The 19,862-nt window shown below is 52.3% G+C and overlaps 2 protein-coding genes across 11 annotated transcripts in view; one reads left to right on the top strand and one right to left on the bottom strand.

Annotated features, from left to right (window-relative positions):
* The window catches only part of DBNDD1 (dysbindin domain containing 1), a 14,405-nt gene extending 9,529 nt beyond the window's left edge, over positions 1 to 4,876 (bottom strand). Inside the window, exon 1 of one of the 2 annotated variants that reach the window (XM_031934406.1) lies at positions 4,639 to 4,876. Coding sequence is in view for 1 of the 2 variants with exons in the window: in XM_023228962.2 (XP_023084730.1) it covers positions 4,228 to 4,258 (31 nt within the window). In the remaining variant the exon portion in view is untranslated. Of the gene's footprint in view, positions 1 to 4,227; positions 4,498 to 4,638 lie in introns of those variants that run through there. The other variant, XM_023228962.2, reaches the window with a different exon arrangement.
* Positions 4,539 to 19,862, top strand: part of GAS8 (growth arrest specific 8) — a 31,417-nt gene continuing 16,093 nt past the window's right edge. The window contains exons 1-5 of one of the 9 annotated variants that reach the window (XM_023228953.1): positions 4,539 to 4,679; positions 4,945 to 5,163; positions 14,447 to 14,533; positions 18,053 to 18,250; positions 19,383 to 19,589. In XM_023228953.1, coding sequence (XP_023084721.1) covers positions 14,519 to 14,533; positions 18,053 to 18,250; positions 19,383 to 19,589 — 420 coding nt within the window. In that variant the 5' untranslated portion in view covers positions 4,539 to 4,679; positions 4,945 to 5,163; positions 14,447 to 14,518. Of the gene's footprint in view, positions 4,680 to 4,944; positions 5,164 to 8,640; positions 9,499 to 14,446; positions 14,534 to 16,431; positions 16,489 to 17,929; positions 18,251 to 19,382; positions 19,590 to 19,862 lie in introns of those variants that run through there. The other 8 variants (XM_023228955.1, XM_023228957.1, XM_023228959.1 and 5 more) reach the window with 8 other exon arrangements.

A 19,862-nucleotide genomic window follows, 5' to 3' on the forward strand; every position in this document is an offset into this window, starting at 1 on the left:
TTTTTTTGAGATAGAGTCTCACTTTGTCGCCCAGGCTGGAGTGCAGTAGCACCATCTCGGCTCACTGCAAGCTCCGCCTCCCGGGTTCACACCATTCTCCTGCCTCAGCCTCCCCAGTAGCTGGGACTACAGGCGCCCGCCACCTCGTCCGGCTAATTTTTTTGTATTTTTAGTAGAGACGGGGTTTCACCGTGGTCTCGATCTCCTGACCTCGTGATCCACCCACCTCAGCCTCCCAAAGTGCTGGGATTACAGGCGTGAGCCACCGCGCCCGGCCAAAAGCATCTTTTCATATTTCTACATTCCTGAGACAGCAACGCATCTGTAGCTAATGGTGTCAGCGTTGATGGGATTCAGTCCTGTAAGCATTTGAAGCTACTAGGTATCTAGTCTGATCCTTCCCCACCTCCCTTTGGCAGTGGCCTGGTCTTTATTCTGTAAACTCTGGTGCCTTGGCCTGTGTTGAGGCTTTGGGGAAGGAAAATTGGGAAGATGCAGCTTTTCCCATCAGGACACTAATTTTTTGGCCAGAAGAATGTGATGCCAGGGACACAGAAGACCTGAGCCCCCAGGAGGGGCAAGATTGATCTTGGCATGAAGAGCGTGCAGCTGCTGTAAGGCACGCACGCGGTTCCTCCAGTGACTGAACCTACTGTGTAATACTCGCAGCATACAAATATGTGTTTGTTAACCATATCCGTAAAGCTCTGGTCAACAGCAGGCTATTATCAGTTAAGTTTTTGGGGAGTCAAAGGTTCTATGTGGATATCTGACTTTGAGGGAGGTTGGCGCCCTTATGTTGTTGATGAGTCAGCTGTACACGCATGTTCACAGCGTGATTCGCAGGAGCCCAAAGCGGAAGCAATCGAATGTGTGTCAGTGGCTCAATGGATAAACAAAATGTGATTCAGCCCAAGAAGGACCGCGGCACCGACACAGGATACCACGTGGATGAGCCTGATCACCTCACTTGAGTGAAAGCCAGGTCCCGAAGGACAAATACTGCATGACACCGTTCTTACGAAGTGTCCAGAATAGGCAAGTGCATAGAAATCCGATCAGTGATTGTCAGAGGCTGGGGGGTCGGCAGTGGAGAAGGGGAGAATGGGTATGGGTTTTTTTTTGGGGGGGGAATGAAGATATTATAAAATTAGATAGTGGTGGTGACCTCACAATTTTGTGACTATACTAAAACAGTGAGTTGCACACTTCAAAAGGGTGAACTGTATATGTGAAAAATATCTCAATTTAAAAACAATCCTCAATGGAAACAAAGGTTGATCTTGGCTGGAGTTGATACTCGCATACACTGTGAGTCAGCCACGCACCAGACCCCCAGGCTCAGCCCCAGAGCAGGCTGGGACTGGGTAGAGCGAGAACCATCCGCTCCAAGCAGCTTGTATCTAGTTCCTGGCTGCATTCCTAGGACCAAGCACACAGTGGGTGCGCAGTGAACAAATGAGGATGAATCAAGGAGCCCACTAGCCCACAGGTAGTAAGGAGCTGTCCTAGGAATCACCCAGGCCTGTCTGACACCCTCTCAACAAGCTTGTGGGGAGAAGGAAATTTCTCACAGGTGAGACCTGCTGCTTTTTCCAGGGTGGGAACCAGAGGCTCAATGACAGGCAGGCATGGGGGTGGGTGCTGGCAGCCCCCAGGGTCTCCAGGGCCAGGGCAGAGGCAAGCAGGTGTTTCTGATGCCCCAGGAAGGACCCTGGAGTGTGGGGTCACAGCAATGTTCTGGTCCTTACCCCAGCACAGCCCCTATCAAGGGGGACCCAACCCCCCTGCAGGGGCTGCTGGTGCCCTGGCTGATGAGTGGGCACTGAGGAAGCACCCCAGTGAGGGAGCCAGGAGTTGGGGTGCCTCAGCCCAGCCCCCCCACCCCAGGCTTCCCTGAGGGCCGATTGCTGATGCCCTGTGCTCTGCTGCTGACCTATTTTCCAGCACATTCTCGACTGGAAAACTTGGCCCAAATCCTGTTCCCTGTTGTGTGCCCAGGGCCCTGGCCAGAGCATCGAGAAGGCACTTGGCACACACCACCGTATGGATGAATGAGCTAATGAAGTGAATGAATGAATATCATAAACTAAATGGCTGCAGGGAAGGCGAGGTGGTCGCAGAGGCAGGGGCCACCATCCCCCAGCACCTTCCTCTCTGGATTTGGACCAAAGCATTTCAGGGATGCTGGGGTAGCCCTGTCTAGACTCTCAGCCTCCTGAGGATCCCTCCCTTTCTCCCCACGGACCCTCGGGCAGACTGAGTTGGGGTGGGTTACAGCCCTGGCTTCTAGGTGGGAAGCCAGGTGGGTGCCCTCAGAGGGCACACGTCACATTCCAGGTGGGTGCCCTCAGAGGGCACACACGTCACATTCCTGTGCACACATGTATTCTACATTTCATATTAAGAAATAATTCCTTTAGGTGCAAAAATAGTGTTTTAATAATGCTTTATAAAAATCATAGTTTATAGATATTTCTCAACTATTTATCAGTGAAATAATATGTCTAGATTTGGTTCAAACCACTAATGAAGGGAGGTTGGTAGTAGTCTGGAGAGGAGGCTGTGGACCTAGGGGCTGGGATATCACACGTGGGCCTTTGTCATGCTGTTCTCTCTACTTTTGTAAGGTTTTCAAAAGTAAGTGATAAGTAATGACAGTTATAGTCACCAACGTGTGATCTCATGAGGTTCCACAAAGTAGGCATCACTAGCCACTTTGCAGACAAGGAAACAGGCATTGGTGTCAAGAGTGTGAGCCCTCAGAGGACAGGGCCCTATCTTCCCACTAAGTCCCCACCCCGGGGAGGGTACTGCGCAGAGCCGTGACCTGTAGGTAAATACCTGTGCACTGATTGAGTCAGGTATCTGAAGCCCCCAGCCAGTAAGTGATGGGCTCAGAAACTGAACCTGCTTTCTCTGCCTTTTAAGCTGCTGGGAAGTCCTCCTTTTTTCCCAAAGGAGGAGGGAAAAGAGATTAACCTCCACTCCCAAATGCCTTGGGCTTCCACAGCCCTGCAGGGGAAGCAGAGCTGTCTCCACTGACAGACATGGAAATTGAGGCTCAGAGGGGCCTGACTGCCCACAGTTCACAGCTGGAAACAGGTCTGAGACCCCCCAAGCCCTCACTCCCAACTTCCAGGCTTCCTGTGTCCACAAAGCTGCTATTGGGAAGACCCAGGGGACTGGGACTATCAGTGTTAAGAAAGAAATCTGATCCCTCCCACAAATGACAAAACAAAACCCAAATCCACCAGCCCTGGGGCATTCGTCCCTCCACCTTGGACTGCAGATACACAGGGTGGGTGGACCTGCTCCTCCTGGGGACGCCACTGCGTGTGGCTGGGGGACTGAGAGGTTCCCATGTAGTTACAGAGTGGCAGGCTGGCCTGTGCCCTCAGGTACCTGCTGGCTCCCTGGACTGGGACCTCTAGGAAACCAGGAGGTGGTGGGCTTGGCTGGGCAGGTGGAGGTGTCTGCAGTTTGCATCCAAGTTTCTACCTAGGCCAGTGGAACCCCGAAAGCCCTTTTGGAAAAGGCTCTGGGAAGCGGGGAGAGTCTGAGAGCTTTCTTCCCGTTACCAACTCCAAGGTCCTGCAGTAGGGCCTCCACCATCAGGGCAGGGAGCGCTCCACGCGCACCTACCCTCCCCGGTGAGCGTGCGCCTGGGCCGCGCCCGGACCAGCCACGCTTGCAGCTCTGGAGCCCCCGGCAGACCGCACCCGTGCATGCCCCACGCCCCCACCAAGACCCATCTCAGCCCCTCGCCCCTGGCAGGATCCCTGCCACGGTCTACGGCCCTCGCCCCCGGGACTCGCGGCTGGGCGAACAAAGCGGACGCGCTTGCAAGCGACCAGCGTCGCCCCCGCGCCCCACCGACAGGGACCCCAAACTCCAGCCTCGGAACGCCCCTTCCCCGCTCCCCGTGTCACCGGCTGACTCGGCTGGGAGGGGGCTCAGGACGAAACTCCGGGCCACCCACCAAGGAGCGTGCCCGGCACGGCTTCCCGGGCCGGGAGCGCAGAGAACAAGGGGGCGGAGACTCGGTCTGTGTGCCCCCAGCCCCGCGCGGGGACCGCGCCCGGGAGGTGCCCCTGGCCCGCCGGACGCCCCCGAGTTGCCAAAGGGGTCTCCCGGAGCCGCGAAGGGTGAGCCCTGGGGGGAGGGGCTGCGGCTTGCTGCGGGAAAGCGCTGCTCGGGGGTCTCGGGGGCTGGGGCTGAACTCACCTCCGGGGCCGGCGCCCTCCGGGGGCTCCATGCGGCCGGCGGGGTCTGGGAGGGGCACCGGCGACGGCGGTGTCGCCTGGCCCGGGCGCCCCAACAGCTGCGGCAGCTACTCGGCCCCGGCTCCGAGCGCAGCGCATCGGGGCAGCAACCGGGGGGCCGCGGCGGCAGGGAGGAGCCCGCGGGGCGGGGCGCGCAGCTGCTCCCGGGCCCCGGCCCCCTCCCAGCGCCCCCCCAGCCGCAGGACAGGTGCGGCCCCGCCCCGGCCCGCGCGCGCCCCCTGCCGGCCCCCGGCCCGCGGACGCCTCCCCCGCCGACCCTTCCCTCGTGGGCCGCGCCCCGCCGCGGACCCCACCGGGACCCCGCTGCGACCTCCCGACCCCGGCCGGGCGTCCGGGGCTCCTGCGCACTCACTCGGCAGCCGCGTCCGCTTGCGTCCTCTTGTTCTCTTCCAGGTACGTGCGTGTGGGGCGCCGACTGTGTGCGGGCGCCCCTCGGGGCTGGCGAGGGGCACAGGAGGGGCCTGACTCGGGCGGGGAATGACAGAATCGCAGAGCGCACTGGATGGTGTGAATTAACGCGGGGGGTGGGTGGGGGCGAGGACGTGTACTTGGGAGGCCGGAAGGGGCGGGGTGGGGGATGGGAGGCAAGGAGAGGGCGGCGGGGCCCGGGCTGCAGAGAGCGCCCAGGCAGTTTCGATGAAATCCCACCTCCCAGCAGGCGCTCAAACCCCTGCCGCGTGGCGCCGACTCTCTCAGCGCACAGAGCTCTCGTGCAGTGTCTCCTTGCTTCTCCCGCTGACCCTAAGAAGAAGGTATCCTTTCAGGTGAAGAAGCACAGAGACCATAGGTAACCTGTCCAACGATGCAGTCGGGTGCTGAGAAGCTCTGACTCCAGGCCCGTGCTCTGCACTTGAAACAAACCAAACCAAAGTGTCAGGTAGGAAGAATTTGTTCCCAGCTGGGAGTGAAAAAGGCAATGAACTTGACAGATGGACTTGAGCGGCCCAGTTTGCGGGAAAGGCTGTCTCAGAGGCCAGTGGTCCGTTCAGCTTCCACCAACCACAGTCAGACCTCAAGGCCCTGGCTGCCCGGGTCCAGCCTGACTCCTGCCCCAACTCCGGTTACAGGGGTAGAGCATGTCTTTGAGTCTGGAAGTCAGTGGAGCAGGCTTTTAGTTCCCCTGTTTCTTTAGTTTACAAAACAAACAAAAACTGCTGTTTAAAAGCTTCTGAAATGATTTCATGACCCACTGGCCTCCTCATCACCCTGAGGGGTGCAGAGTCTTGCCTCTCAGGGAGGCAGTGGAGCTGTGGGGTGTGGACGGGAGCAAGCTAGTGGCTGCCCTGGGAAGTGGGAACAGTGCATGGGCGTAGACCACCCAGAGTTGTTTGGGGTGGCAGGTTGTTTTTTCTCAAAATGGCCACAGCAATAGTTCTGATCCCCTGTGTCTTCCAGAACCTTCCATTCCCATCAAGACACCCCCGCCCATGCTGCTTCTCCGTAAACATTATTGGGGCTTGGGACTGCTCTGGCCAGTAGAGGGTGGGAGAAGCGATGTCATGTGACTCCCAAGTCTGGGTCTTGAGAAGCATTCAGCTCTGTGGAGAGGTTCCTCCTGGAACTAGAACTTCCTCCATGTTGTGAGGAAGCCCAAGCCACATGGGAGGACACCTGTGTGTGTTACTGCTGGCAGTCCCACTGAGCTCTCCGCCAACATTTGGCCTCAGCTGCCGAAGCGAGTGAGCCTTTGAACTGTCCTGGGGAGGGGTGATGAGTGGGGATGAGGCCAGCTGTCCCCACTTTGTCATGGCCAAGTTGCAGATTCATGAGCAGAACAAATGTCATTGGATTAAGGTGCTGTGTTTTAGGGTTGCTTGTTACGCAGCTGTGGTAACTGTAACAGTCATCATTTTGTAGGAATGATTCCCATTTGAGAGAGGAATAAATGATACAGAGGGGTCTTGTCAAAGATTGTCCTGCTGGTAATCAATAGGCAGTCCGACTCCAGAGGACAGTGTCTATATGTCTTTAACTTTTTATTAATAACATTAGCAAACACAAAAGTAGAGAGGATGGCATAACTGACCCACATGTACCTACCGCCCAGATTCAGCGATTACTAACTCCTGGCCTGTGCCGTTGCTTCTCTGTCCTCATTCACTTCCCTCCACTGCTGGGTTATTTTGAAGCAAATTATTTACATATTAGATCACTGCATTTGTAAATACTTCAATATTTATCTCTCAAAGAAAGTCCATTTGCTGGAGCATTGACTCATGCCTGTAATCCCAGCACTTTGGGAGGCCGAGGTGGGAGGATAGCTTGAGCCCAGGAGTTTGAGACCAGCCTGGGGAACAAAGCAAGACACTATATCTTCAAAAAATAAAAATAAGAACATAAGCCAGGTACAGTGGCTTGGAGGCTGAGGTAGGAGGATCGCTTGAGCACAGGAGTCCAAGGCTGCAGTGAGCTATGATTGGGTGTCTCAAAAAGAAAAGAAAAAGTCTAGTCTTCATAAACACTCTTGTTATCCCAACATCCAGGCCTTCGCTGAGTTGATGCAGTGGCCTGAGGCAGTTTACCTGGTGGATAGTGGGCGGCAGGAAGCATCAGACATCAGACAGAGGGCAGTTGGTTTGTTTGTATTACCATTTGCTCTGGGATTTTTCAGGAAACTCAGATGCCATTTATCTGGGTTTCTGAGCTGCACAGCTTGACACTGAATGAAAGTATCTTAAGCCATATATGTGAAGAAAAGGCTCTTTTCCAAAAATCTGAACTCAAATTCAATATGAAAAGAACAGGTTGCAGTGGGCCCTGTTGGGAGCCCAGGGAGCTGCAATTCAGGACTCCCTAAATGATTCATTCATCTCTGCAGTCCACACCGACAGACCAAGCTGTGCTCTTCGCTTGTGAAAAATGAATACCCTGTCTAGGCTATCCTGAGCTAACCCTCCTATTCTTGCCCTTTTTGCTGAAAGGAATTATTGTTAATACAGCTATTTAATTCAGGACTCTCATCCAGACTTCTGAAGCAAAAAGCCAATCAGCATGAAGCTGCTAGCATATTGGTTTTGTGAAGCAAGTGTTAAATAATAATAATAATTACCCCCACTGTACTCTCCAGTGTCACTGTCTGATCACCCTAGCCCAGGGGAGGAGGCCCCCCTCAGGCCAAGGGAGTCTGGCACAGTGACCAGCCAGACTTCACCAAGGCCTCAGGGCTTACTATAAATAAATCACGGCTTTGTACAAGCTGAGCCAGTGCAGTTCTTCCAACTGGCTGCCCCTCTCCAAGAACAATCAGGACTTGGGTGTGCAAACAGGAAGTCTCTCATCACGATGGTTCTCAGATTCCCACCACTGTGTGGGTGCCCGAGGCCTGAGCAAGCCCAGCTCATGTGGCAACATGAGCTGGACAGGAAGACCTAAGTCCACCAAGCCTTTCATTTCTCACCCTTTGCCCCCAGCACAACTTTCTATGAGCATAGATTCTGGAATCTTCGTCCCCAAGACACACAGGAGAACAAGATCTGCTGCAAGACCTTTTTTTTTTTTCTTCGAGACATGGTCTCAGGTCTCACTCTGTTACCTAGGCTGGAGTGCAGTGGTGTGATCTTGGCTCACTGCAACCTCCACCTCCAGGGCTCAAACGATCGTCCCACCTCAACCTCCCAAGTAGATGACCACTTTTTTAAATTTTTTTTTTTTTTTTTTTGAGACAGAGTCTCGCTCTGTCACCCAGGCTGGAGTGCTGTGGCTGGATCTCAGCTCACTGCAAGCTCCGCCTCCCGGGTTCACGCCATTCTCCTGCCTCAGCCTCCGGGGTAGCTGGGACTACAGGCGCCGCCACCTCGCCCGGCTAGTTTTTTTTTTTTTTTGTATTTTTTAGTAGAGACGGGGTTTCACCGTGTTAGCCAGGATGGTCTCGATCTCCTGACCTCGTGATCCACCCGTCTCGGCCTCCCAAAGTGCTGGGATTACAGGCTTGAGCCACCGCGCCCGGCCAATTTTTTATGTTTTATGTTTTATTTTTATTTTTTAGATGACCACTTTTTAAGAAGATGTTAAAGATGAGAGCTTACGGCTGGGTGTGGGGCTCACGTTGTGCTCCCAGCACTTTGGGAGGCTGAGGCAGGAGGATCGCTTGAGACCAGGAGTTTGAGACCATTCTGGGCAATAAAGCATGACCCCATCTCTATAAAAAAAATCTTTAAAAAAGCTTGGTGTAATGTCTCACACCTGTATTCCCAGTTTCTCAGGAGGCTGAAGTGGGAGGATTGCTTGAGTCCAGGAGGTCGAGGCTGCAGTGAGTTGTGATCACAGCCTAGGCGACAGAAGGAGACCCTGTCTCCAAAAAAAAAAAAAAAAGAAAAGAAAAGAAAAAGAAAAAAAGAAAGAAGCACCTGTTGATGACAAACTCAGCCTTCTGGATGACATAGATGGTTGTATGTAGGTAACAGGGTGGTTTCAGGGATGGCAAATTCACTTTAGAAATTGTAAAATGCCTAACGGTCTTCAGAACAAGAGATTAGTTAGAAAAGGAAAGTGACAACTGTGTGTTTTCTGCAGGGCCGGTCAGAAAGTCTCTGGTTTCTCTTCATCCCTGAGGTATGGGAAGGAGGCCTTTTCAGGAAGAGCAGTTTATTTTTGTGAAAGGGATACTTCCTGATTTCAAACATTTGGAACTAAACTGGAACCATTTTTCTTTCCTATTTCTACGTTTTTGAGGTGTGTGTAAACCCACCAGCGCAGCAGCTGGGAGGACCCCTCAAAGCGGGGCGGGTTGGATGAGTGAATCCCAGAGGGTAGAGTCTTTGCCCAGATTTGAATCTCATTTGGGTAATGTTTCAGAGCCCTGGGTGGCAGATTGACCATTTATTCAACGGTCCTTCATTCACTCATCCAGCCACTCAGCACATCTTTACTGAGCACGTGCCCTGTGCTGTTCTAGGCGCTGAAGGATAGAAGTGGACGGTTCTCTCCTCATGGAGCTTAGTTTCCAGCAATAAGCAAACGTGCTGCAGCGAAAGGCTTCTGGGCTTCTGGCCTGCCGGCGAGATCTTCCCAACTTTCACAACCGGGTTCCTGCCTGACGCCCGTCTCTAGGGACGCACTCCCGCGGTTGGCAGGGCTGGGGCCCGGCGGAGTCTCGCGAGGATCTGGTGACTTATCGCGGTAGCGCCCAGCGGTTGCCGGGAAACGGCGTGGCTTCCGGGGGGCGGGCGCGTTGGTCCGGGAGTCGCGGCTGGGCCTGTCCGCTGGCGTCATGGTGAGCAGGGTTTGGAGCGGGGCTGAGGTCCTCGGCAGGGGCCTGGAGACCTCGGGGCAGGGAGGCCTCGGTACACAGAGACCCTGGGAATGGGAGGACTGGAGCGCTGGGTTCCTGGAATTGAGAGGTCGGTGCTCTTGTGAGGATCTCCGTGGGGTAAACTCAGGATGCTCCTGGCCCCGGGGCCTGCCCGCACTCGGAGCTGAGACCTGGGCTGCCAGGGGTGGTCATAGAAAGCCCAGGACCCAGGGTCCGCAGCGCACGGTCTCCAGAAGAGTGAACATGCGTCAAGGGGACTCCCATCCTGGAATGGGAGACTCGGTCTGTTGGATCCCTGGGACCTGGGGTTTCACTTCACAGGGGCTTTGCAGCGCACCAGGGTGCTCATGGAATAGAGCCGGGGCCAGGGATTACCCTAAGCCCTTTGGTCTCCGGAATGGAGAGCCTGGGGCACACCAGAGTGGCTAGAGATCCCTCGACACCAAGGAGGCCTGGACAGGTCCAGTGCCCTTGGAGTGCACAGGGCACAACCTTGGGATACAGGAACCACTGTTCCCTTGGAAAGCCTGGCAGGAGTCAGGCCCAGACCCAGAAGAGGAAGGCGGAGCTCGTGGCCTCATCAGCGCCATCTCTGTCTTTCTCGTGTAAAGGGCTCTCCCTTTGTGATGCAGGATTTGTCAGTAACTCAATTTCTGGGCAGGTGTGGCAGGGTGGGTTTCAGCTGGTGGGGGAGGAAAGCTCTGGGAGCTCCATCAAGTCCCTGCAGCTGGCTGTGAAGGTCCCAAATGCTAAGTGATGCTGAACCTTCCTCTGCGGCCTTTAGGGCTTTGTGATGAGGTAGCCTTCTTGGAGTGGAGGGATTAGAAAGAGAGCAGTACATTACGAATTAAGATTTAAGTGGATGAGTTTTTTGACCCAGGAATGGTCTTCTGAAACAGACTGTGAAAGAAACTACCAAACTAGGCCAGGAGTCTGGGCGCGGTGGCTCACACCTGTAATCCCAGCTCTTTGCGAGGCCGAGGCAGGCAGATCATGAGGTCAAGAGATCGAGACCATCCTGGCCAACTTGGTGAAACTCTGTATCTAGTAAAAATACAAAAATTAGCCAGGCGTGGTGGTGTGCGCCTGTAGTCCCAGCTACTCGGGAGGCTGAGGCAGGAGAATGGCGTGTACCTGGGAGGCAGAGCTTGCAGTGAGCTGAGATCGCACCACTGTACTCCAGCCTGGCAACAGAGCAAGACTACGTCTCTAAAAAAAAAAGCAAAACAAAAACAAAAACAAAGGCGGGGCATGGTGGCTGACGCCCGTAAACCCAGCACTTTGGGAGGCCAAGGTGGGTGGATCACTTGAGGTCAGGAGTTGGAGACCAGCCTGTTCAACATGGTGAAACCCTGTCTCTACTAAAAATACAAAAAAAAAAAAAATTTCCTGAGTGTGGTGGTGTGCACCTGTAGTCCCAGCTACTTGGGAGGCTGAGGCAGGAGAATTGCTTGAACCTGGAAAGTAGAGGTTGTGTAGTGGGATTTTTAAGGAATCAGACTGAAGCAGTTCAGGAGGATATTTATTATTTAGGTGCACTGGCCCAGTCAGATTAACATTCAAAGGACTGAGCCCTGAACAAAGAGTTAAGTTACCTTTTTTTTTTTTGAGATGGAGTCTCGCTCTGTCGCCCAGGCTGGAGTGCAGTGGCGCGATCTTGGCTCACTGCAAGCTCCGCCTCCCGGGTTCACAGGCCATTCTCCTGCCTCAGCCTCCCGAGTAGCTGGGACTACAGGCGCCCGCCACCACGCCCGGCTAATTTTTTGTATTTTTTTAGTAGAGATGGGGTTTCACCATGTTAGCCAGGATGGTCTTGATCTCCTGACCTTGTCATCTACCCGCCTCGGCCTCCCAAAGTGCTGGGATTACAGGCTTGAGCCACCGCGCCCGGCCAAGTTACATTTTAAGCATTTTGTGCGGCAGACGGGAGATCTGTGCAGCGGGAAGCATACTACAGACGCAAGAAGCAAAGGCAGTTGTTCAGTTGAAACATGCATTACATCATTTCTTACTTTTTAAGGAAAAACATGTTTCGCGACTTGAGTTTATCTGCCTAGTGACCTTGCAGCTGCACTAGAGAAACAGGGTCTTCACAATGCCTGGGAAGGGAGGAGAGATCAGGCTCACTACCACCGAAAAACAGGCAGTTAATTTTTAAAGCACTCCAGCTCTTTCTCTTTCAGGGGGAGTTGGGTTTTCTTACATACAACTGAGTTTCTGCTTACACACTTTTTAATTTCTTTTAATTCCTGTTCCAGTTGCAGTGAGCCAGGATTGTGCCACTGCACTCCAACCTGGGTGACAGAGCAAGACTCCATCTCAAAAAACAAACAAACAAACAAAAAAACACTACCAAACTACTTCTATTTCTATTAGGTTGTGGGAATATGGGCCTCGGTCTGTTGGATCTTTGGACCAAGGAATATGGGTGATATTTTTTCTGTTTTCTTCTCATCAGTGTTTTCTAAAATTTCCTCATAATATTTTCTTTTTCTTTCTTTCTTCCTTCCTTTCTTCTTTCCTTCTTCTTTCCTTCTTTTTTGTCTCTCTCTGTTGCCCAGGCTGGAGTGCAGTGACGCGATCTTGGCTCACTGCAAGCTCTGCCTCCTGGGTTCACACCATTCTCCTGCCTCAGCCTCGCGAGAAGATGGGACCGCAGGTGCCCGCCACCATGCCCGGCTAATTTTTTTGTGTTTTTAGTAGAGACGGGGTTTCACCATGTTGGCCAGGCTGGTCTTGAACTCCTGACCTTAAGTGATCCACCCACCTCAGCCTCCCAAAGTGCTGGGATTACAGGTGTGAGCCACGACATCTGGCTCCGCCTAATACTTTCACTCAGGACTAAATGAAACATAAATGAAAATAAATGGGCCAGTCGCAGTGGCTCACACTTGTAATCCCAGCACTTTGGGAGGCTGAGGCGGGCAGATCACGAGGTCAGGAGCGTGAGACCAGTCTGGCCAACATAGTGAAACCCCATCTCTACTAAAAATACAAAAAATTAGCCAGACGTGGTGGTGCGTACCTGTAATCCCAGCTACTCAGGAGGCTGAGGCAGGAGAATGGCTTGAACCCGGGAGATGCAGCTTGCAGTGAGCCGAGATCACGCCATTGCACTCCAGCCTCGGTGACCAAGTGAGACTCTGTCTCAAAAAAAAAAAAGAAAAAAAGAGTTCAAGACCAGCCTGGCCAACATGGGGAAACCTTGTCTGTACTAAAAATCCAAAAAAAAAAAAAAATTAACTGGGCGTGGTGGTGGGCACCTGTAGTCCCAGCTACTTGGGGAGGCCGAGGCAGGAGAATTGTTTGAACCCAGGAGGTGGAGGTTGCCGTGAGCCAAGCCAGCCTGGACGACAGAGGGAGACTCCATCTCAAAAAAAAAAACAAAACAAAAAGGATAAATGGATTTAGGTTTTACTGTTTTTAAAAAATAAAATTTCCACATGAAATTTGTAATTTTAAAAAACTTACATAGCTGGGCACAGCAACAGTTCCCTCCTGTGGTCCCACCTCCTGCAGAGGCTGACGTGAGAGTATCAGTTGAGCCCAGGAGTTGGAGTCTTCAGTGAGCTATGTGACCACGCCACTGCACTCCAGCTTGGGTGACAGAGCAAGACCTTGTCTTTAAAAAAGGTGACCAAGACATGTAGACACAGAAAAGCATGGGCTGAAGACTATTGGGAGTAGCAAAGTCAGCAGGATAGGATATGGAAATTTGGTATCTGCTTGAGTGCTCTGTAAATGGGTGGCCAGACAGAACTGCTCCTGGTGTTATGCTGGTTTCAGCAACTTCCACAAGGAGGTGGGGTTAGAAGGTTCTCTCCCAACCTTGTGAAAGTTGTTAAAACCACGCACGACGCCATGTGCAGTTCCGTCTGGCAGTCCATTACAGAGCTCTCGTGGTGGGTGCAGTCCGCCCAGGCTTTCTTGACCAGGCTTCTCTGAAGCAATTTTCTCTTTGGAAGAAAGGAAACTTCTGGTTGTCACAACCAATTGCGGTTATGGAGGCTTTTCTCCCTACGCTTACGGAGTGGTGTCTTGCAGGTCTTTTCCATGGTGGTCATCAGGTGTTGCTGCCAGCATGGTAACATTTGGCAGTGTGGTATTGAGGCTCTTCCCTCTGGAGCCCAAGGATGTTTTGCATGCACAGCAGAGGTCTTTACTGTTACAAGAAGTGAGTGGGTTTGGAATGGGTTCCCCCTCTCTTAGTTTTTGGAGACAGGGTCTCGTTCTACTGCCCAGGCTGGAGTGCAGTGGTGCCACCACAGCTCACCGCAGCCCTTAAACTTCTAGGCTCAAGTGATCCTCCTGCCTTGGCCTCCCAAAGTGCTGGGATGACACGTGTAAGCCACTGCGCCTGGTCACCATATACCAAGGAATGAGTGGGTTTGGAGTGGGTTCCCTCTCTTTACTTTTTTTTTAAAGGTACAATTTTCTTTTCTTTCTTTCCCTTTCCTTTTCTTTTCCTTTCTTTTCGAGACGGAGTCTTGCTTTGTCGCCCAGGCTAGAGACGGAGTCTCGCTTTGTCGCCCAGGCTGGAGTGCAATGGTGCGATCTTGGCTGACTGCAACCTCTGCCTCCCGGGTTCAAGCGATTCTTCTGCCCCAGCCTCCCGAGTAACTGGGACTACAGGCACATGCCACCACGCCCGGCTAGGTTTCCTCTCTTTTCTAGAAGGAATGTTCTCCTCGAAAGGAAGGTTTCTCCTTCGTGCTTCTCCAAATGCAACAGCAGGATGTGTGTGTGGTTAAGGGTGGGAACACTCAGGGCAGTGACGTGCTCCAGGTGAGCAGAAGGGCAAGCGGTTCCAGAGCCTTTTCTGCCAAATGTCCCTGGGAGCAAATCAGAGCCAGCCAAGAAGGGGAAGTGGTTAGAGTCTCTCTTACTTACTCCATTATCTCCACCAAAGGCACCCAAAAAGAAAGGGAAGAAAGGCAAAGCCAAAGGCACCCTGATTGTGGATGGGCTTGCTCCAGAGGACATGAGCAAGGAGCAGGTGAGCAGAGCGGGCTGTGGCCCAGTCCCTGGGTGGGCGTGGGTGGGTGTCACGCAGGGCGCCTGCATGAACCTCTCACTGGCTGCACCATTTGTCCATCTCGCCATGTGGATCCTCCGTTCTGTTCCAGCCAGAACACCCGGCCCTGTGGCCCGTGATTCCCATCAGTGGCAGAGCTTTCGGGTGCACTGTGTCTTTTCAAAAAGGCAATGAGGCCGTTAAAAAACTTTGTAATAGGCCGGGTGCGGTGGCTCACGCCTGTTATCCCAGCACTTTGGGAGGCCGAGGTGGACGGATCACAAGGTCAGAAGATCGAGACCATCCTGGCTAACACGGTGAAACCCCGTCTCTACTAAAAATACGAAAAAATTAGCTGGGCGCAGTGGCGGGCACCTGTAGTCCCAGCTACTCGCGAGGCTGAGGCAGGAGAATGGTGTGAGCCCGGGAGGTGGAGCTTGCAGTGAGCTGAGATGGCGCCACCGTACTCCAGCCTGGGCAACAGAGCGAGACTCCATCTCAAAAAAAAAAAAAGAACTTTGTAATAGGGCGGTAGGAATGTGGAAGGATATATTTTTCTGATCTGAAGGCTGTTTTTAATTTCATGTATTCTCCTTCAATCTTACCCTTTTTTGCACCTGATGTGTATGGACTTACTATAGTACACATACTTAGCATTCTTCTTTATTTTATTTGCCATTAAACATTATCTCAAAAAGAAGTTTTTAAAGGAAAGATGATTTACTTAAAATCACCTCTGAATCTGATTAATCATTCATTGTTTTTGATAAAAGTCCCAACAAGGAGTAACAGCATCAGGGCTGCCTTTTTCTTGTTGCCTATGCTTATTTTGGGGAGGAGGTGATGTTTTTATAGTTTCTTTGTAGGAGTTTAAGTCCCTTCTTCATCTGGGTGTAGTTAAGGGCTACAGAACATAATTATATAATTACAATTTTACCTAAAAGGCTCCTGAAGACGGCAGCGTGTGGCAAGCACGGTGCACCTTCTGGCCTCTGCCCTGATGGACGACTGCGCTTGGGCACCTGACATGGGACATGAAGACTGTGTCAACTCGGTGTTATTGTTAATCTTACCTTCTTTTGATAGTTGTAAGATAAAAAATCAATACGAAGGAGACTGTGACAGAGTCACATGACCTGAAGTTGGAGCTGGGTAGAGGTCCTTGAACAATGGTAAAGAATGGCTTTATTTGACATGCAGGAAAACCATTGGCAGTTTAAGCCAGTGGCTAAGCAGAGAGGTGATGGGGTCAGGTTTGTGTTCTGGAGAGATGTGTGGAGCTGCTGGGTGGAGAATGGATTGAACACTGCGTTGTCCCATCGTGTGAGCTGCTGCCCGTCTCCCTATTTGCTTCCCATTCCTGTGGAGATGGGCCTTGTGGGGCAGTGGCCATGCAGTCTGCTGGGCAGGCCCTTGCACTGTACATTCACATTGAGCCACAGGCTCACAGGGCTTCTTCAGGGTCAGGCAGGTGGGGAGGGATGGGGGCGACCTGGAGACTCCTGCCCCGCAGCAGAGGACAGTTTTCGTCTGTTCACTGCGGATTGCCCTGTGGGCCGAGGACTTCAGTGCTGTTTTTTTCTGATTTTCCAAGAGAAGCTGGAAATCTGGATATTTATAAGAAATCTGAATATTGAGTGATGGCAAAATCTCAACACCGTGTGAGCCAAACGGACCAGTCAGAAACCCTGGTTCAGGCTCCGCACAGGAGACGCTAAAGGTCTGTGACGTGAAGACATTTGTCATTGTGCTGAGGCACTGCTTGGATTCGGGGGTGCTGTGCCTCCCTCATGTGAACCTAGCCCCCCGCCCGGCATCCTCAGCTCAGAACCCCTCCTGCTGCTCCTTCTTGATTGGTCGTTGTCTTGTCTTCTTTTGAGGTGAGAAATGTGGTTTCCCTGTGAGGAGTGTGCTGTTGAGAAAGAAAAAGGCTTACAGTAAGTGACCCGGGGCTGTGCCCAAGAAGTAATTGATACTGACGGAGTCTTGCTGTGTCGCTCAGGCTGGAGTGCAGTGGCGTGATCTCAGCTCACTGTGCGAACCCGCCTTCCAGGTTCACACCATTCTACCTCAGCATGCCCGGTAGCTGGGACTACAGGTGCCTGCCACCACGCCCGGCTAATTTTTTTGTATTTTTAATAGCGATAGGATTTCACCGTGTTAGCCAGGATGGTCTCAATCTCCTGACCTCGTGATCCGCCCGCCTCGGCCTCCCAAAGTGCTGGGATTACAGGCGTGAGCCACCGTGCCTGGCAGTAACTGATTCTTAAGGGAAATGAGCTCCCAAGAAAGCTGGAAGCCTGTCCTACTTTTTTTTTTCTATTTGCAGATTCGCAGTTGAACCCTCTTGAGGGTCAAGAGTCTGCTGGTTTTGTGTGTTTTTTGCTTAACATTGTATCTTTAGAGGTGAATTTTTTTCATTTAGCATTGTCACATGAATTTGTTTAAATGCTGCTACATCATTTGCCTGTGTATGTTTTGGGTTAATGTGATATTTCTCGTAGTTGATATGTTCTAATTTTCCCACCATTTCTATATTTATTTATTTTTTTAGAGACAGGGTCCGCTCTGTCACCCAAGTGGAATGCAGTGATGTGATCACGGCTCACTGCACCCTCGACCTCCCAGGTTCAAGCAATCCTTCTATCTCAGTCTTCTGAGTAGCTGGAACTATAGGCACGTGCCACCACTCCTGGCTAATTTTTTTTTTTTTTTTTTTTGGTAGAGACGGAGTTTTGCCATGTTGCCTGGGCTGGTCAACTCTGGGGCTCAAAAGATCTTCCCACTTTGGCCTCCCAGAGTGGCGGGAGCCACCACGCCTGGCTGTTTGTGTATTTTTTGAGACAGAATCTCACTCTGTCACCCAGGCTTGAGTGCAGTGGCATGATCGTAATTCACTGCAGCCTCAGCCTCCTGAGCTTAAGTGGCCCTCCCACCTCAGCTTTCCCAGTAGCTGAGACTAGAGGTGCCATCATGCCTGGTTAATTAAAAAAATTTTTTTGCAGAGATGAGGTCTTGCTATGTTGCCCAAGCTGGTCTTAAACTCTTGGGCTCAAGGGATCCTTCCACCTCGGCCTCCCAGAGTGCTGGGGTTACAGGCGAGAGCCGCTGTGCCTTGCTCATTTCCCTGTTTAAACTGGTCTTAGATTATTTCCTTTTTGATATTTTTGCTGTTGCAATAATGGTGTGGGTAATATCTTTGAGCAAGATGTTCTTATATTTCTTTTGAGAAATTTCTTAGGCATAAATTCTTAGGAATGGATGAAAGGATATAGTTATTTTATGATTGTTGGCCAAATTGAAGAGAATTCTTCCATTTGCTGAATGTATTCTGTCTCTGGAGCTTCCTAGCCTTATATTTTAACTTTTTACATTCAGCTGTTTATTTTTAGGTGAAATTGAGTCCTCCCTCTTTCTTCCTTGCCTGTCTTCGGCCACACGCCCCTTTGCCGTGCATGGGCCCCTGCTCAGTGCCTCACCTGACCCACTGCACCTGGCCAGGTGGAGGAGCATGTCAGCCGCATCCGGGAGGAGCTGGACCGCGAGCGGGAGGAGCGAAACTACTTCCAGCTGGAGCGGGACAAGATCCACACCTTCTGGGAGATCACACGGAGGCAGCTGGAGGAGAAGAAGGCTGAACTGCGGAACAAAGACCGGGAGATGGAAGAAGCTGAGGAGAGGCACCAGGTGGAGATCAAGGTGAGTGGGGCCAGCCTGCCTGTGGCCACGTGGTCACCACACAGCTGCAGAGGAGCTGGACCCAGTGAGGGTGCAGGTGGGACATTTTCTGTTCTTGGCTTTAGGAGTCACAGCCCTAAAAGTGTTTTTTATAAAAGGCTGAGGGAGAGAACCTGCAGGTCCTGAGGGTTTGAAATGCAGTTTCCACAACCTGGAAGGAGTATGGGCTCTGGGGGCAGACTGGCCTGTTTGCAACTCAGCTCTGCCACTTAACACCCCATGAGCTGGGGATGCACCTCACCTCCCAGCCTTGGTGTCCTACTCTGTGCCTCAAGTGTACAGGTTTGCATTGGTGAACAGGCATGTGTAGCTGTGTACAGGTGAGGAGGCATGCAAGTGAGCAGGTGGATGCAAGTGACGAGGTGTGTGCAGGTGAGGCGTGGGCAGGTGAGGAGGTGTGTGCAGGTAAGGCGTGGGGAGGTGAGCAGGTGGGGCAGGTATGTGCAGATGAGGAGGTGTGTGCAGGTGAGCAGGTGTCTACAGGTATGACAGGTGAGGAGGTATAGTACAGGTGTGGTGCAAGAGACCAGGTCTGTACAGGAATACGCAGGTGACAGGTGAGGGGGTGTGGTACAGGTGACCAGGTGTGTACAGGTATGGACAGGTGAGGAGGTGTCGTGCAGGTGACCAGGTGTGTACAGGTACGGACAGGTGAGGAGGTGTGGTACAGGTGTGGTGCAGGTGAGCAGGAGTGTACAGGAATACGCAAGGTGAGGAGGTGTGGTGCAGGTGAGCAGGTGTGTACAGGTATGTACAGGTGAGGAGGTGTGGTACAGGTGACAAGGTGTGTACAGGTACGGACAGGTGAGGAGGTGTGGTACCGGTGCAGTGCAGGTGAGTGGGAGTATACAGGTACGGACAGGTGAGGAGGTGTGGTACCGGTGCGGTGCAGGTGAGTGGGAGTGTACAGGTATGTACAGGTGAGGAGGTGTGGTACAGGTGTGGTTCAGGTGACCAGGTATGTACAGGAATGTGCAGGTGAGGAACTGTACAGGTGTGGTACAGGTGACTGGTGTGTACAGGTATGGACAAGTGAGGAGGTGTGGTATAGGTGTAGTGCAGGTGAGCAGGTGGTACTCCCTTTGTCCTGCAGGTGTACAAGCAGAAAGTGAAGCACTTGCTGTATGAGCACCAGAACAACCTGACTGAGATGAAGGCCGAGGGCACCGTAGTCATGAAGCTGGCACAGAAGGAGCACCGCACACAGGAGGGTGTGCTGCGCAAGGACATGCGGGCACTGAAGGTGGAGCTCAAGGAGCAGGAGCTGGCCAATGAGGTGGTGGTGAAGAACCTACGGCTGGTAGGTGTGGTGGGGGCACGTGGAGGCTGACAGGTGGTTGGGACGGCGAGCCTAGTGCTGCATGAACTTCTGTTTATTCAACAGCAACTGGGAATTCATGTTTTTGTGTAAGACCTTCTGCATTTTTGCAATTTGTTGAAAATTTTTTTAAAGCATGCATCCAGACAAACTCCATTTTGGGACCAAGTACAGAATTCTGTTTCAGATCTGAGCAATAAATTGACGTCCCCGAAGAAAAAAATCCAGCTTAGGATCTTTCATGTGCTGCTGACA

Source organism: Piliocolobus tephrosceles, chromosome 17 (assembly GCF_002776525.5).
Source record: "Piliocolobus tephrosceles isolate RC106 chromosome 17, ASM277652v3, whole genome shotgun sequence".
Taxonomy (NCBI): Eukaryota; Metazoa; Chordata; class Mammalia; order Primates; family Cercopithecidae; genus Piliocolobus; species Piliocolobus tephrosceles.